The 16,136-nt window shown below is 38.0% G+C and overlaps 1 protein-coding gene across 1 annotated transcript; it reads right to left on the bottom strand.

Annotated features, from left to right (window-relative positions):
- Positions 1-6,472: 6,472 nt before the first annotated feature.
- On the bottom strand, positions 6,473-15,214 carry LOC140227024 (DNA-directed RNA polymerase III subunit RPC6-like). Its single transcript, XM_072307458.1, has 8 exons — positions 15,090-15,214; positions 14,149-14,266; positions 13,453-13,520; positions 11,907-12,087; positions 10,985-11,128; positions 9,975-10,082; positions 9,307-9,498; positions 6,473-7,407 (listed from the first exon to the last, which is right to left on the bottom strand). The coding sequence occupies exons 1-8, from the start codon at positions 15,116-15,118 to the stop codon at positions 7,330-7,332; spliced, it is 918 nt and encodes a 305-aa protein (XP_072163559.1). The 5' UTR covers positions 15,119-15,214; the 3' UTR covers positions 6,473-7,329.
- Positions 15,215-16,136: the final 922 nt, after the last annotated feature.

Raw genomic sequence — 16,136 nt, 5'->3', positions numbered from 1 at the left:
GAGATGAATCGACATGACCAGGGCCCCGTTTTATCAAAAGATGCACATCGATTATAAATTTCCTTACCGCACAGACTGCCATAGACTTATGATAGAAATCAACTATAATAATCAATTCTAACTCTTTATAAAGCAGGGCCCAGGATCTGTCGATATGAGAGCCAACGCTGATATTACCACGCCAAGAATGGAGAATACCCATAACAATATCATTATTCTCTCTTCTGTAGATAGTATCTGTTACACACACGCAAACACACACACACACACACACTCATGCACGCACACATACACGCACGCACACACACACACATATACACATAACGCAAACACACAACACAACACACACACACACACACACTCAACACACACACATACACACACACTGTCAACCACTACGTTCATCTTTCTTTGCAGAATTACAGGACGATAAAAGTGCACTGTCTGAATCAGATAAAAACCTCCAGATAGTTGCCATGGTACCTCGTTACACACTTTCATAATTTACTCTATACTTGCTTTTATCACAGCCGTGCAGGGCGCCATGCATGATACATAACCCGACACTTAAAGGCCATTGTTAAAAGCTTTTAATGAGGGTGGGGTAACCCCCTTTTCTCCTAATCTTGTGAGTGGCAATGGTAAAAACGGTGTCAGCTCTTGTTACTAAAATTAGGCGTATATTACTACCCAACTAACGATCCGCTAGATGCTGTTGTAGAATGTATCACGGCACACTACCGAGAAATGAGGCGACTTCACACAAAATAATATCCGATTTGTTAATATTTTGATTAGAGCTCGCGGCTCTTTCAAAATGATTAACATACTTTGCGAGAGTATTATGCGGTTCATGTATCAGGTAGAAATGCAACAATGGCTTGTTACTCGTTTTATTCCTGCTGCCAGTGAAATTTGTAATGACAAACAACGGAACTGGGATGAAACTATTCTGAACCTTGTGTTTTACTAACACTTAGACTACCCCGCGAAGCAAAAAATATTATATATGAATATATGAATATATATATATATATATATATATATATATATATATTCCCAGTTGCTATATATACTCAAAGTGTAGCAGAAAAAAAAAGTCAAACGGTTACAACGTGGTTAAATGCAGGAATAGCACCTCAAAACGTTCTTTCCTTGCAAGGGTTGAAATTAGCGTCGGGTGGAGGTCCATTATAACAGTCCTATCAGGTCTGCGGATCACGGGGCGGGGTGGGTTGCAATCCCAAACGCTCTGCAGGTGCGACATACACCAGTGAGTCTATAGGGGGTAAGGACGGGTGCCAGTTGGTGAATGGAAACAGTACGGAGAGCTGGTGAATCTGCACATTGCAGTCTACAGGATGCTTTATCAGACTTAACGTACGTCTACGAACCCAGCTCGCCCCTATTACATTCAGATAGATCTTTAAAAGTACTTCCTGAAACAGAAAAAAAAATAATGGAACCTGCTATTATTATAAATTAAAAAAAAAAAAACATTTCTCCCGCCACACGACAACCGTATCACATCTATATCAGTAACACTATTTGCCACACTTTCATTATAAACGATTTCCTACTGCTTCATAATCAGAATTTTCTTTGAATCCAACTCTATTCACAGAACTGTATTTTGCAAATTAGTCTAAAATATGCTATGCAATAAATACATGAAACAACATATCATGCAAGTTATCCTGAATGTGGAGACCATTTAAAATATTCAATATAAGACATTAATAACATATATGGTATGCGATATTTAACTTCAGCTTCTGCTATAAATCAACAATATTTTCAGTACTTGAAATATGTAGCAAAATGTATACAAAACACTCTTGCGTAGCTGTTTAATCAATGTTAATTTAACCAAAAATCTCAAGATAACAGCATCAACACAAAACCTTCAACCTGAATAGTAATTGCTAAAATAATGACAATTTTGTAAAGTATAAGAAAGATATAACCCATTCGCATTCATCTCTAGAAATTCTCCATTAAAAGGAGAATGAACCCCATATTATGTAAATTGAGGAAACGCGGCAACATTAACACATCAGCAAGGTTTGAGAAAAATCTGACAATCCGTCAAAACGTTATGAATTTTTGAAATTTTGGTGCAGCCATGGCAGGGTGAGAAAACTATACAACATTTTTTGACGTCATGTTTTGAAAACGATATCAAGAAAATACAATTTATAAAGAAAATGTCACATATTTCACTCATCTCAATGGCATTCATATAGATAGAGCACTTGACTTAGCTCTTTCAGAAAGCAAGGGAATAATATTGCTCTCAACATCCATGCCAGTAACAAGTCGAGGGACTGTGCACATTTCATAAAAATGAAATTTTCATTTGAAACATAGAAATAGTTTCTGCAGTATATTGTAGTTATATACGTTGTACATGTATAAGGAAATCAAATTCAGCATGTGTATTAATATGCTATACAAATTGCTGCTCTGTAAAATGGAGATTCATATACGAAAGAAATATTCAAGGGCACGCATAAGAGCGCATGTATGATTAGGCCTATCTATGAAGGAGAGACAGTGAATGTTGATTCTCTCGGATTGTGCTTGTGTGCAGTCTCTATATCTTTAAAAAGAGTAAGGCTTTTAGAATTGAAAACCACGCTTCGCGTCTTCATTCGAGTGTCTTGGGTCTAGTGCAGCGCGACTGCCCGTTTACTCTTTTTCTCTTTATGAACACGAGGAAAAACATTCAGAAAACATGCTCACTTATCCTTCAGAAATTTCGACGCATTTCATAGCAATTCTTTTTTTAAAGTCAATTCCCATTCCACTATAGCCATCTATTAATTATGCTGTGATATCGGGGAAGATTAATAGAGGCACACGAGTGTACGAAATTACGTTTGCGGGATAAGTTCGTGCATGGCGAGTGTCGTTGGGCCATTTCGTCACTGTGTAAAATCGTTGCATGTGCTTCGAGTGAATTGTCAGCACAAGTTCCGGCTGACTTTAAAGGAAAATGAAACTAAAACATAAATATAGATTGAATGAATTCATCACATTAGTAGATCAAATCAGGACAATCCGTTCAAAAGTTATAAATCTTTTAAATTTTGGTGCCACCACCGCAGGAGGGGAAGACTACGTTTTGTGACGCCACGTATAGACAACAAAAGAAAATACAAAGAAAATTCAGCATATATTCACTTTTCTAGCATAATGAAAGAGCATTTGACTTACCTCTTTCAGAAAGCAAGGAGAATTACACCACCCTTACTGTATTATGTCAGCAACGAGTCAAAGAAATGTGTATTTTTCATTTTAAAAAAAATGACATTTTGTGTAATTCTCTTTACACTGTCTTTATGTCGTTTTCGACGTTTTCGTTTTATGACGTTACGAACTGTATCAGTCCTGTCATCCAGCAATGGCTACACCGAATCTTTAAGAATGCATAACTTTGAAACAGGTTGTCCGATTTTCGTCAAACTTTCACGGCTACGTTCTGCTAATACACGTATTGCTGTATCCACTCAATGCACATGTATATTTGGGTTAAGTCCTCTTTAATGCCCACGGAAAATAAAACAAACAGAATGGAAGCAGTAACAGAACATTCGGACACGACAGAAGAGTCTTGACGGCTTTAAAGTACCGCGTGTGTAGACTAAAATAAAACAGAACAAAAACTAAACAAAACCCTAATGGCACATCACATGTAGCCTGTTTCTCTTACTTTTTACCCTTACCTCACTGACAAAGTGCGTGCACACACACACACACACACACACACACACAAACACACGAAAACATGTGTCAAACACAAACAAATTTGAACATTTCCATAATCTATATAATTCAGAGACCAGCTCAGGTACAGGATGAAACTTACTTTATGTCAAAAGTAAGTCGAATCATTTCATGAGCACAATGACAACTGGGTGCAATCCAAACTGAACTTTTTGGTAATGCTTATGGAGCAGATTGTCACTCCTGAAAATGAACAATCTCACATACTTTCTACAAAATTTATGTCATTTCCTTAATCAAGTCATGTTCACTGTATGTTCTCGTAATTAGTTCACATCTACCATAGACAACTTGATGATTTAAACATCTACAACTCCTTCCCCCCCCCCCCAAAAAAAATAAATAAAAAAAGTGAGCACACAAACAAATACACAAACATATCTGCCCCTTCACGTTCGTAAACCACAGACTCTTCAAAGAAAGTTGCCTCCCCACTATATATATCCCCACATTCATGACCACAACTGAGATTGATCTTGACTTAAAGGAGCATAGTTAATAGCTAGTGGGAATTGTCCATAAGATGGCTAGCCTGGATTGTATTTAACAGAGTACAAAAATCCTTGTTTTTGTCGTTACTGTAATAATACCTATGGACATCTTGTAATTATCCTTTAAAGGTCCTGTTTACCTTTGGGAAGAATGATTTAAAAAATGTTCAAGATATCACATTTAATGCAGATGTGTAAGTTTGTTGTATCACAAAACATCCTACCATATAATATTTTCCCAATAAAGCCTGAAATATAAGGAGATATCAGTAAACCGTAACCGTAGACGGTTTAGTCTGGAAACATTTTTATTGTAACTATTGTTAACATTTTGTTTATTTAACAATACTTAACATCAATTATACGGATTCAAATTTTTACAGTGGTTGTTTCTATCCCAAACTCACATTTTAGAACTAATTTAAAGCACTAATGTTGGGTTTTTGTTTCATCTGCAAATGGTAAATTGTGCCTTTAAACGGTAAGAAACAGGATCACTCTCATGGGAATTTTCTTGTCTGGTACATTGTACTTCTCAAGGGCATTGCCCAGTCCTCCGTCGTAATTGTCCTGGCATAACTAGCCTTGGGTTTGAGGCAATATTTCACTATGTCTCTCGAGCAAATCAACTCAAAAATGAGTTAGAATGCAGGAAAGAATTGCAGTTTAGTGTTAGAATGGCAAGGAAATAATATGAAAGAAATTGGGGTGCCTTTGAATGCTTCTACAGATAAATGGTACTATAATACAGCAGCAAATGCCATTTCATCATCATCATCATCATCATTATCATCAAATTAACACAGTGATAAGACATCCAATTAGATAAGCATTTGCTCTGCTTTTAGCTGTAATTTCTCTTCACTTTTTCCATCACAAAGTAATGGGTAATTGATAACTTAAGTTTTACTCTGCAGAAAAATAACAATATCAGTGATGCACGAAAAGAAGGCTGTTCAATCAGATTTTATGATGCAGCAAAAAATTTCTCTATGTATCATAACTGTGTATGATTACCTGAATCTCCATACTACCAACATTTGTTCTAAGCAGATCTGAAAGATTATCCTGACATTATGAAACAACTGCAAATGGTTAAAGAAGTACTCATAGATATTCTATCATTGCGGTGTATTATACTGTTGACAAATTTTGCTTCTGTCTACACAAGTAATAAAGTGTACATAGTATGAGTAAGGGTACAGTAATATTTTTCTTTCCCCAAATATACGGAATTCCGAGCATCTGCAAGATATGTTTTCCAAGTTTAAGTGACATTTAAATTGAGTAGTAAGTCTGAACTAAAGCAAGATGTACCCTTGATGCAAAAAACTTTCATCAGTTGGGGAGATCATACGATAGGAGATTCAGGCTTCTAGCAACCTTTAGTGATTTGCTGGTGAGCTTTCATCCACCTCTGTGGACTTCTTCAGAGCAAGTGATTGCTTGGCCTGAAGAAGTCCTCAGAAGTGGATGAGAGCTCGCCAGCAAATCACTAAAGATTGCTAGAAGCCTGAATCTCCTATTGTAAGATGTACCCTTGTTTGTCTATGCACTTATGACATGGAATATCCATTTATTTTCATTCTCTCAAATTGTATCAATCTATTCATGCACCTGGTAATTGAGGGCTGATCCATTTTCTAGTGGTCTTACATTACAGGTTGACATTTTCCCTTGACAGTAGGTGGGGTGATTTACAGCAAATGGGACTGCCCTGTGTACACATACTCACATGATGAGTTGAATTTAACACTAAAATAGACCTACCTAAGTTCACCAAATGAAAGGGTACCTTAGATTGCCTACAGATTGCCTGTTGCTATTTCAGACGACTCATATATATATATATATATATATATATATGCACGGGCGTGTTGCCCATTTCTTGAACTCCCTATCCGACAGTACGCCTTTGAGCTCTTTTCTCGTTCTTGTTGTTATTGTGTTCTTGTTGTTGTTTTTTCACCAATCTGCCCAGATAGTCCCAGTGTGTCATTAGGATTAACCCACTTTCCTCAAAATAGCCAGTGAGAACTGGAACGGGGCTAAGCTTAACCCTGGGAAATTGGCTGACCTCATGGAAGAGCCCAACCCCAGTCAACTGATGGAGCTATGCTGAATTCTTGCCAGTGAGTAAAGGCCATCAGGATCATTTCCAAATCTGTAGAACTTTTCAGAATTTCTCCAACAATTATGCACATGTATATTACTACACTGTACATGCACATATTTAGAACATATACATGTGGCATCTTGGATGCACGAAAACCTGACTAAAAAAAAAAATAAAACACAGAAATAAAATGATCTGTTAAAAGTATGTCCATAATCAAGCAAATCTTCTTTTCTTCCATTACAATGGATATAAACTTTAAAGACACGGTAGCATGGGGATTCTTGTATGGCCCCACTGCCCATCAGAGGGCAGCAAAATACCAGGAATAGCACCAGTCATTGAATATGTGCATCAAAGTGTACACTCATAGGTAACAGTCGACTTCAGTCAAGATTCTCTTCAGCTGTGTGTGTACTGACAGAGAAATCAGCGATAACCCTGCACACACAACTAATTTTGGGGATTCTCGAATAAATCCGAACAGGGCCAGCCTTCCCTCGCCATGGTATCCCCATGCTACCTGTTTCTCAAGTAAAACGTTTGAAGACTTTTCAACAGGAAAAGTTGTGTGGCACTCATACTCACATAACGTTAAATCCCCATTTTTAAGTTTCTGGTACCGCTGCTTACCACTCGGGGAAAAGTCCGAATACAAACCTCTGTCTCTTCTTTGTACGCCCAGGCCTACTGGGTATATTCACTTTCATCCATCCAAAGTGTATGCTGTGATCTCTGCCTTGTAACCTATTAATTCATGACTACACCCATCATTGCACACCACTGTATCCTTGCTTGGAAAAGCTTCTGTCTGTCAACATGCAACGGAATCATGTCCCAGGGTGTCAGCACTGTTTGTTTGTTTGTTCGTTTGTGAGCATGTGTGTCCATTCCTGGGGGACATCCCACAAAGGCGATGTCTGACAGCCGCTGTCAGTAATCCATCCATTCCTTCATGTAGATACACGTGGCCGGTGATATTGCCCCTCCCTCATAGCACTGGTTGAAGACCTGACAGACAGCAGAACATAACGGTGGGAAATAAAAGATTTCTTTTTAAGACCATCTGTGATTCATCCCTGGATAATTCACCAAGGTGGTGTCTACTGACAGCATACTGCCACAATTAAAGCATAGTACTACTGTATGACAAGATATGAGTATAAATTTTGTCTTGAGCACCCTGGATAAAAACAAGAATAAGAAAAGTGATACGCAAACTAACTTCATTTAAATACTCTACACAGTAATAAACAGATGGTTACTTAAGAAAAACAGTGAGAAGTATCAGCTAGCAGAGAAAGTACCCAAGAAAACAAATTCATTCCATGTACATTCATTTTCTATGTGAGGTTCTCTAGGAGACTTTCACTGCCCACATCTGATTTCATCTTCACATTCTTGCCTAAAATTGAACATACACGTACCTAACAATATTACCACCCAATCTACAATGTATGTTCGAGAATATTTAAGAGAACTAATCTGAACTGGGAAAAAAGAAGGCTTGTTGGACATACTAGGAAAAATTGAATATCACTAAAACGAACAAAATATTTTCAGAAGAATTACTGCTGAGTAGGTCATTTGTCTCCTCTTCTTTTGCATTTGTTTAAAGTGTTGGTCACAAACTTTTTGGCATCAATCTTACAGTGTTTGCTTCAATAAACCAAGCACAAACTAAAGCACACACTATGCTGAAGATACCAGGTTCTATCTGTCTTTTATTTGTTTCATTTTACCAGTTTAAAGGTATTAGCCCACATTTGTAAACCTGCAGCAATTGGTCTCATAGTTAGCATGGAGTTTGGGTATGATTGCAGTAACACCTGTGCAAAATTTCGTTCCAATTAGTCCATTACTTTCATAAAAATAAATGAAAATGCACTGTAATCCGTATGCATGCGTATAACGCTCGCTAGCTCCGGTCCACGTACGTGTTACATGTACAATGTACGTAGCTATAGCCCGCGCTCGTAATTCGATTTTGGGTCGGGTTGACCCGGTTTGAAAATTGATTTTAAAACGATGATTTTCTCTCTTTTATCGAATGGTATAGACAAAGAGCGACAGGTGAGGTATGTTACTGTTGTAACTTGTACTTGAAGTCATATTGGACCTGTTTTATGCAGTTTTGATTTTCGTGGGTTTGCAAATGTGGGCTAGTACCTTTAACAATAATAAGCCCCATGAGACATGGTTGTGTTGTGGTAAACATCTACACCATATTCAGCTCAAGAAAAATCATAACCTTCTAATCCTGCTGAAGACTAGTCCTGAGTAAAAAACACTCAGGCAGGTGTCTGTGGGAAATGGGTGTAACAGCTAAAATCATCTCGATCTCAACGAGCTAACATTCTAAAACCACGATGACCTCATCTCAAATTCACTCTCATCCCCCTTTTTGTGTCTATCATACCAAGAAAGAGGTATATCAGTGTGTCTTTCACATTTAACTATAATCAAGAAAATTGGTCAGCACTCTACTTTGCTCATTGTTATAGGGCATTCACAATACAAAGAATATCGCATGAACCACTGTATAACCAGAATTTCTGCATGCTTTTTAATTTCTCAATTTTGCAAGAGCCAAGATTCGCAAAATTAAAATGCACACAAAAGTCCTTGTAGTCCTTGTCTAGACTATATGCATTGACTGCCGGTAGCAATTTTGCGCAAATTTTATGACTCGAAAAAGACCATTGGCTCCAATTCATGAAATTTCATGCTGCAAAAAATTCTTACTTTACAAAGTAATAAACACATCACTTTTTATCAAATGCATTCCATGCACAAGAGAGGTACTGCTATAAGCCAATCAGAATCCTGCATCTGGAGACTTGTGCAATCTTGATTTTCCAGTTGAAATGCACAAAGAAATTTCCCCAATATCAGTAGAGTAGAACTTACTGGACAAACTCCACAAGGTGACTTCATCAGTCCAGTGGGCTGGGTCAGTGGTTGGATGGCACGATAGACTTTAACCTGGTCACTTGAAGTGGAGGAGGACGACCCTGCTCCAACGCTGACAGTCATCTCAACTTTACCATCGTAGATCAGAGTGTTCAAGATGGTGGTAATGTCTTCCACAGACAGGTCAACCTAAGCGGTGGGGTAGAAATCATTTATAATGAGAAGACTGGTCACACACTGAGCAATGTAGCTAGTGACGACGTCAGTATTAGAGCACAAAATATCAACTAAGTTACAAGCAAAGAGACAAAGCATAAGCATGCATTTTTTTTTTTCATATACACTGCATGGAAATATGAAGACACTTAATTCATTGATCGTGATTATGAAAAAAAAAAAAAAAAAAAAAAAACTAGAAGTGACAACTTCCAAAGCATGGACAAAGGGAGAGAAAATAGGGGCCATTACAGTTAGACAGCTGGCCACTACAGACAGAGTTCTCAACATGGTTTTTCTCTTGGGGGGAATATTTTTAGCGGCCATTTATGACAGGTGGCCTCTATAGATTAGTGGCTGCTAAGGCAGGTTTGAATGTGTCATCGTTGTCATTGTCAATTTTATCATCATCATGATATCTATCATCATATTCAATATCATTGCTTTACCTTGCTTATCCTCAGTTCAGTGATGAATTTCCAGACTTCTTCTGATGATGCATAAGACTGGTTTCTCCTTAGCAACGGGTCTGCATGTGATCCAGCAGCATTCTCCACCTAACATTGGAGAGATGACTTTGCAATAATATTATAATGTTTACAAATTGAACATTGGTCCAGGAATGATAGCAGAATGCCATACAGTGTATGTAGCCTGAAACTTGTTTTACTAACAAGTAGTAAAGGGATACCAAATATTACGCAAAGATAGGCCTGACATACAGCTACAATAACCTACATGAAGCTACTTTGTGCATGAAAGGGCCTTAACTTTGATACTACCAGGACCTGAATTCTGACTTTTGCCTGGTATCTATGCACTGACAACACATGAACCCAACCAGTGATGGAACAACACGATGTTTCAGAACAAAACAGCTTTGCAGAATTCTTTTTCATGTGTCTCATATATTAAGTGACAAAATAGATAATTACCCTTCACCTGTGATAGATTGTAAGTTTTCAAAAAAAAACAGGGAGGGGCATCTTATATCATGTACATACAGCGTACATTCACGGTATGAATATTAGTCAAGATACGCATTCATTTAAAGCATGCAATTTAACGACACTGCTCAAATCCTGTGAATTGCTCCTCCCCCATGAAGTTACAGTCAATGTCCACATTAGTTTTCCATCTACCATCTAATCCTTCTTCCAGTTTGCAGTACATGGCAAACATGAAAAGTTCATAATAACAGGAAAATTAAGGCACTGAGCAGTTAATCTGTTCCCAACAAGATTCTCAAGTCCTAAAAAGCTTTATACAGAGTCCATCAGGTTTTACTTGGGAGTTGCATGGCATGAATTCAGGACGACCACGTCATCTTATCTAATTACCCTTGGTGACTGACTTTGGTGCCATAATTCAGCACCCCTTGGAAAGCAAAACTGCTGCTCAATCAGACAACATCCAAATGGTAGGCATGCAGAATGTATTTTTTAGTAACCATACATACCTTTTGAAGCAGAAATTTGAAGCACTGCTGATTCAGGACTTCAACAAACTCTGACTCAAACTCCTGATCGCTGTACCATGTGCCTCCAGTGACTGAGGGATCAGGTTCTAGATTAAACAGCATGTAGGCTTTCTTTCTTGTAGCCTGTTCCAAAATGAAATACAACCAGTTCAAGAATGACATATCAGTAGTCATCTTCATAACAGCACTACAAACAAACAAAAAATAGTAAAAATGGTAATAAAAAGAGAGAATACAAAAATATCACAGTCAGTATGCAATCTTCTACACATCAATTCCATACCCCAGAGACTGAATATGGATTCTAATGATTTGTCTATTCCTTCCAAGTCCTCGTATCTTGACCTAGTTGAAAATGAAGTGAAGGTGAAACCAACAAGCTACGATGAAATGATCATCCTTTCCTCCCCATTCACTTTGTGACATAACATGGGTTATTACTCCTCCTTGCTAGGTAATGAGCTATCTAGTATTCATCTCACACGGTAGAGCTCATCGTTCCGCATATTTCTTTTCTTTTCTTTTTCATTTTTTTTTCTGCTATTGCAAATGGTTACAGATAAAATGCACTTTCAAAACAATACTTTTGAATGTGTCATGGTATGATCAAATGGTGCATTTGGCAGTTTTAACCCACGCTCAGCCAGACAAAGTGCCAAACAAAGTGCACACAAAAGAGCAACATAATTTCACAGCACAGAAAAGGGGTCACCAAAACAAATAGAAATGCAAACATAATACGTACAAATAAAAAAGAAATCTCCAACTAAGGTACAAGGTGAATCCCATATTTGCACCAATGCATCAATGTCAATTTCCATCAATGCTAACAAAAAGCAAGCTGAAAGGAAACAATGCCATCGGTCCTCTAGCACAAAGGAGACGAGTTTGGCGGACTCACACCAACAGGCTTGACTGCTTTGATCAGCTTCCTGCTCTCAAGATTGCGGAGGATCTTGTTCAGCTGAGTGAGCTGGAGGCTGCTCTTCAGTCGGATGTCCCGCGTCCATATGCCCTTGTTGCCGGATTGCTCTATAATCTGGTACACAAGCCGCTCCTGGTTGTCAGCCCCCTTGATTTTACTGTGACCACACAACGGGGAAGGACAAAGCAGCAGAAACTGAGACATTAAAGGCATAATTCACCACTTGCAGATGAAACAATACCCAGCATTAGTGCTTTAAAATAGTTCTAAAATGTGTGTTAGGGATAGAAACAACCACTGTAAAAATTCAAATTCGTATCATCGACGTTAAGTATTGTTAAATACAAAAAATGTCAACAATAGTTAAAATAAAGATGTTTCCAGACTAAACTGTCTACAGTTGTGGTTTATTAAGAAAAATACTGATATTTCCTTATATTTTAGGCTTTATTGCAAAAATGTTACATGGTAGGATGTTTTGTGGTACAACAGACCTACACCATGCATCAAAAGTGATATCTTAAAAATGTTTTAAATCACAGCTCCCAAAGGTAAACTGGACCTTTAATGGCAGGTGATGATGTAACATGCCATTCCACAGGGAACAGAAAATTGATAATCCTATTGAGAGTAATGGCATTTCTAAGTTTGGAAACATAACAAATAAAAGCTCATTACACCAGTAATATGTATTCATTACAATCCCACATGGGTAGATCAGATCAGACTAAGATATGAAAATGTACCTGGGTTTGGGTTTGGGTTTGTTCGTTTTGGTTTACAATTATTACCTCCGCCAAGGGGGGAGGTTATGTTTTCGTTACCGTTGGTTCGTTTGTTAGTTCGTTCGTTCGTTTGTCCGTGTGCAAAATAACTCAAAAAGTAGTTAACAGATTGGGATGAAACTTGCAGGAAAGGTTGAGAATGACACAAGTAACAAACGGTTAACTTTTGGTAGTGATCCGAGAATTTTGGGGGAATTTATGAAGGATTTTTTACATTTTGGCACGTAGGGTCAATGAACTTGGGACTTCAGGCTACGCGTATTTGAGGTTTGCATGCGCGCACTAAAGTGTGTGCTCCACTTTCTGCTAGGGCGAGGCGCGCTGTGCAACTGAGGGTTTATGACGTAACAAAGGCTTCTATATTGGGAAATTGGGCGGCTTTCAGCACACAATGCAGTACGTAGGCCTATAATGGGTGGAAATCACTGATCTCTTTGGAAGAGTCCAAAGAGCTTTTCCCCAGTGGTAGAGAGGAGAAAAATCTCTTTGGGAAGAGCAAGATCATCGGTGGAAAGTAACTGCTTGGCGGAGGTCTGCGCTCTCAGAGTGCTTTTCTAGTCATAATTAAAATCAGGTGAATAATATGTCCTTTTAGTGAATTTCTGACAACCCGATATTCATCTCTTGTTGCTTCTGGTAACCATGGGTTTTGCACTTTGTGTGTACTTAAGTTTGTCAGCGACATACTCCTTGTGATTTTCTACTGCACTATTGTGGGGACATAACTCAGCTCTTACCTTACAGAGGCTGGGTCCTTCAGTCTATACAGAAGTTCAGAACTTGTTTTCACCAAATCTATTTTGCCCTGTGATAAAAACATAACCATATTGACAACAGCAAGATGTTCATTGAAGCATAATATGTAATATCAGAAATGTGAGTTTAATGGTTTGTAATACATCAACTGTGTGAAGGTGGGTTGACCTAGGTAAAAAGAAAGAAAGAATGAAATGAAATGAAAAAAAAAAGTATATATATATATATATATATATATATATATATATATATATATATATAATGCATATATTTATCAACAAAGAAACAAACAATAAGACTAGCAAACTTTACCATAATTTGGACTGATGACATTCAGCCTATACAATTCCTGAAAAGCATTTTTGTTGTAGTTGTTGTTGTTGTTTTTGTTTTTGTCATCCACTCTGTTATAATCACACTGATTTCATTAATCTCAAAATTGTACTTTTTTTGTTTACCTTGTTCATATGATGCTGCCATTTGCATTGAAAGAGTTACTTATTTAGAAATATACAACATCACAAAGACTGCATTATCTTAAGTGACAATACAGGGTGAGAGATTATTATTATTATTTTTTTTTAATGAGTAGGCCTGCTGAATTTCAACAATTGTTACTAGCATTCTATTTATGGTAGGTAGACAAGGTAGAGGCAATACTGTAGTGTTTTACTCACTGATGACAACAGCCTATTTACTGCCGTCACTCTCTGCTGCGTATCTATGTTGGGCAGTTGCTTCCGCAGGACAGAGTCTGGAATTCCATTGGCATCCTGTTTGCACAACTCCAGGATTCTGTAAATTCCCAGAAAAGAAGATAATTTGAAGAAGACATCCACAGTGCATAGGGGGAAAAAAAGAAGGCTAGTCAATGTTATGAGAGTAGAAAATAATCTACAGGCTTATTTGTCTTACTTTGAAATGTCATTATTCAAGCATAAAGCTCAGGAATCACAAAATCACTAATCAGTTAACATTCTATACTGATCAAGTTGAGTGATGTTCCAGACGTTCCAACGTTGAGTGATGTTCCAGATGGAGCTTTTCAACCGCGATACCGTGAAACCGAGTGCCATCATGTCTGTACTGAGGACTTTAAATATTTCTGATTTGGACTTAGAACTAACGTTAGGCCTATCAATAATATGCTATATCGATGTATATGAATCAACACTTCCCATAAAATGAATTGTTGTTGTTCACCTTCACTGGAGTGACTTGATACTTGTTTGAAATTATATTGCACAATTTTGACAGTTTGCCATGATTAGATATTCACATGAATATGAAATTGCATTAATAGTGCCACAAATGTTTGACTGTCAATACTAATGTGTGGCTTGCCAAATGTGTATAATGTCATGGAATTTTCAACAACTTTAAACAAATTCTCGATAAATCTGTGACACAGATAAGGTCCATAGAGACTAGAGTCAATGATATTATTAGAATGCAGTGGCACAACCAATCTACCCGCTACTAACGTAAATTGCAATTACCGGGACTGTTTTATAGTTAGCTCTTGAGATGTTCACACACGCAAGCAGGGCCGGGTCTTTTTCTTTCCGCACTGCACTGAAATAACGTAGTTATCAAACATTGAGTGTCGAGTGCTTACCTTTCTTCGAGATTCATCGCATCGGCCATTTTCGTATCCTTGGTCAAGAAACTGAGTGCAGATCAAAATATTATAAAAGTATAGTGACACATTCGACAACGTACATCCGAACCTGCATGCATCCCATGTGGATTGCAACAGGTCAACATCATCATCAGCTCTTTATAGCTAGCCCTATTTGGGCGGGCGATCGAGCGCGAGTCGCGTAGACCGCCGCCGCGGCGGCCGGGGCGGCTGCATGCTGCGCTGCAATCCGCTCATGCTGCTGCTAGCGGGGCGCGCCACGGTGGCTCATTGCAACATAGAGTTGACGAGTTATAGTCCGTTTTCTCGCGGAAACGTGAAAATAGAACTGCATATGACATTCCAGGGTAAGTGATTTGATGAAACACTTTATTTACCGGAGTTGTAGTTTATTTGAGATCTGCCCTGAATAAAACAACCACATTGGAACCAGCAGTTCAAGAACAGCCTACTGAGAACCAACGTGAAGTAGAACATATGGGACTGTGTACAAGAGCACTCGTCTGCAATGTGAATGAATGTGGATGTTCTTGTCATGGGCCTGTACTACTGTAGCCTAGTAGATGAGTCACGGTACTTCCACTGCTATAAAACAGTTAAGATGGAGACGCAGGTTTCAAACTTTTGTTTGTGTGTGTGTGTGTGTGTGTGTCACACCGACTGTGTTTATATTAGAATATGAGATAATCTAATGAGAAAATAAAATGTGACAGGCCACAACATTCATAAGGATCTCTTTGTTACCTTGTTTTCGCAAATTTTGGATACCTCAGTTGCAGAACACATCAGTCATTTCAAGATCAGTTTTCATCAAATAAAATTTGGATTCCCCTTATAGAATTGTATGTTCTTTAACATTTCATAGTTCTAATGGTTTTTAAATATCTTAGAGAACGTTAAAAGCTGAATCTTCACCTCAGGCTCAACCAATACTGATGTACCAACCCTTTAGAAGCGAGAAACACAGAAATAAACGAAGTTAAATGTAGAAAGGGGGAGGTCATGCTACTTCAAAACAAAAAG

Source organism: Diadema setosum, chromosome 1 (genome assembly GCF_964275005.1).
Source record: "Diadema setosum chromosome 1, eeDiaSeto1, whole genome shotgun sequence".
NCBI lineage: Eukaryota > Metazoa > Echinodermata > Echinoidea > Diadematoida > Diadematidae > Diadema > Diadema setosum.
Note: the sequence above shows the minus strand (reverse complement) of the source record. Positions and strands in the feature narration are given on the sequence as shown.

Coding starts and splice junctions, on each gene's coding strand:
- LOC140227024 (XM_072307458.1), bottom strand. CDS start 15,118: ATGGCCGATGCGATGAATCTCGAAGAAAG. Junction 10,083..10,984: donor TCAAATTTCTGCTTCAAAAG/GTATGTATGGTT, acceptor CTCCAATGTTAG/GTGGAGAATGCTGCTGGATC. Junction 9,499..9,974: donor CTGAACTGAGGATAAGCAAG/GTAAAGCAATGA, acceptor CCCACCGCTTAG/GTTGACCTGTCTGTGGAAGA.